The sequence below is a fragment of the Penaeus japonicus genome, unplaced genomic scaffold (assembly GCF_977035675.1).
Source record: "Penaeus japonicus unplaced genomic scaffold, GWHDUDI00000001_assembly GWHDUDI00000016, whole genome shotgun sequence".
NCBI classification, from domain to species: Eukaryota; Metazoa; Arthropoda; class Malacostraca; order Decapoda; family Penaeidae; genus Penaeus; species Penaeus japonicus.
The window spans coordinates 13,079,249-13,081,748 of record NW_028234418.1 but is presented as its reverse complement, the minus strand read 5'-3'; the positions used below and the strand labels follow the sequence as shown (position 1 = coordinate 13,081,748).

Sequence of the window (2,500 nt, the reverse complement as noted above, 5' to 3'; positions counted from 1 at the left end):
AGTGGAGGAATTTGGTGGCAAAATTAACCCAAAGAGATAATGGTTGTAACATCCAGGGAAGTTCTGTTCCAATGTGGAGTGGTAAGAATGAGGTGGTGCTCACTTTTGTCTTGTTGTCCTCCACTAGGAATTAAGGGTTTGTTGTGATAAGATATTGTCTTGAGTTGTATTGTCCATCTGAATCATTACACATTTTAGAGTAGAATGTCTGGTTAGGCTTAGTAGATCAAATTGAAAGAATGGTATATTTGATGTAAATGCCAGGGTAAATATTCAAAATAATGTCACATTATTAGATACTGCATAAATGGTAATGATAGATTCCCCTGGCTCTCTACTACTCGCATATAGTGGATATAATCTAGGATATTTTCCTTACACCATACAATCTGGGCCCCAATAGTTCTTTCTATTACTTGATGAACACTTTCAAAAGAGCCATTTTGGTATAAACAATTTCACTATCTTCAGGTTGTTTTTATACGTTAGCCAATGAGAGGTATTAACCCTTTCCCGACGGGGCACGCGCTACACGAAAACCCCTATGCCGGGCCATTGCAATATTGCATTGGAAACGTTACACTGGCATGACGCCCCGGCATCGGGAATTTAGCTGTGTCACACGAGTGTGATGCTCCGTCATCATTGGGCTAAGGATATAAATCCACTTCACATGAGTTTTAAGGGGTGAGAGGAATCCTCTAATAATACTTGTGATATTTTGTAATGAAATGGTTTTCTGATAATTCTGATTGGCTCTCCCATGGCAGTTTTGGCAAGATAGTGCTTAGGCTGGTTCCTTAGTTGGTAATACACCACCTGGTTTCAGTGTCAAAATATATACTGTATCACAACAAGTAGGAGAAGCAGACATCTTCACTATACACTAACTGACTTAGAAATAACCTGAAGTTTTTGAAGTCCTGGGCAAAAAGCAATGTGTAAATTTTCATATATATAATTGGCCTGTTGCTTTAAGGGTAGTTTTAATTTATTGTTGTACATAGGTGAGTTGAATGGACAGTATTAAGGATAGGATAGGAAGAGTTGCAGAGCAGACCAGTATTCTCTCTGGTAGATAGTCATTTTTTAGATGTGTAATTATCGGCTAAAACAAAAATACATTAGTCATTATGAATGTTAATGGTGCTGCAATGAGTATTAAATCTATATGTTAAATAAAGTCCTTATTTTCATTTTCTGATGGAACCGTCATGAGTGAAAAATATTGGATATTCTGCCTCGTCTACTCCTATTTTTTTAATTTTCTTATTATACTCTAACCTTTTGTGTTAATGTTCTACTTAATAAGTAGCAAGCAATATGTGATTGTATTGTAAATTTCATTTAGGTAGGTTGAAGAAATGCTTTAGCCTGATGAACCCTAATTTGAGAAGGCAATCCCCATCCATAAATGAAAAGATATATTGGTGATTTTATTAATTTATAGTGAACTCTTGGAAGACATATGTTGTTTGGGTAAATTGGTTTAAGGTTTCAAACCAGTAAGTGTGATACTATATGCAGATATTTCCCTTAACAATTTTTTATATTCCTTGTATATTCACATTTATTGACTTCTTATAGTATGTATATAAAACATAGATGTTTTCTTTACAGACATGTCCACTATTGCTAAGAGTGTTTTGTTCAAATGGCCGACACAACAGCTTAGCAGAATACAGACGAGGGAACACCCCCCCTAATGAACTCCAAATTTACACATGGTCAGTAATTGTGTGTAGTTGTTCATTGATGTTTTTCTTGTTTCAGAAAAGTACATATTTGTGTGTGATGTGACAAAATTAAGGTATTGCTCTTGTTTGTTATGATTAATAATTAGGATAATCTAATAAGATACTGATAGACACCTTATTCTATTTAATTGTTATTTATCTTACAGGATGGATGCCACCCTAAGGGAGATTGGTAGTCTAATTCTGGAGGTAAACCCTGACACTCGTAGACGGGGCACTGTGTTTGAGTTTCGCTTGGTCTGCCCAGAATCCACTAAGAACATTGCACGGCTGAAAACACTTGGATCGATTACCATTGGTCAGAAAGGCTTTGATGATAACAAAACCCTTGCACAGTTAGGGTGAGTAAAATGTCCACTGTATTTATGTAATAGATTTGATATATGTAAGGAGAGCGAATCATTAAGATCATGAAATACTAAATTAGACTAATTTGCATTATGATAGAACTTTCTTTAGTCACATGTCATATGACTATTAGTAAAGCCAATGGAAGTGTTAGTATGAGCTGAATTTTTATGCAATATATTTTATTGCAGATGTATTTTCTATCTCTGCTATTTCTTCCTTGATTGTTTTGGAGCATGTCTTTTTGTACTCTCCCATTTACTGAAATTTTAAAGAGATATTGGACTATATGATACGCAGGTTTGATTCTAGTTCATCAAAACTGTCACTTAGATGTCCAAAGAGCAAAACTGCCTTCTGATGACCATGCTACTTTCAGACCCTTGGTATGGACA

The 2,500-nt window shown here is 35.4% G+C and overlaps 1 protein-coding gene and 1 non-coding gene across 2 annotated transcripts in view; both read left to right on the top strand.

The window, feature by feature from the left end:
- The window catches only part of Bin1 (histone deacetylase complex subunit SAP18), a 4,124-nt gene that overhangs the window by 812 nt on the left and 812 nt on the right, over nucleotides 1-2,500 (top strand). Inside the window, exons 2-3 of the mRNA XM_043030072.2 lie at nucleotides 1,621-1,727; nucleotides 1,904-2,098. Coding sequence (XP_042886006.1) covers nucleotides 1,621-1,727; nucleotides 1,904-2,098 — 302 coding nt within the window. The remainder of the gene's footprint in view (nucleotides 1-1,620; nucleotides 1,728-1,903; nucleotides 2,099-2,500) is intronic.
- The window catches only part of LOC122262137 (small Cajal body-specific RNA 8), a 133-nt gene continuing 18 nt past the window's right edge, over nucleotides 2,386-2,500 (top strand). The window contains exon 1 of the transcript XR_006223956.1: nucleotides 2,386-2,500. This exon is cut by the window's right edge and continues 18 nt beyond it. This is a non-coding gene — a non-coding RNA (small Cajal body-specific RNA 8).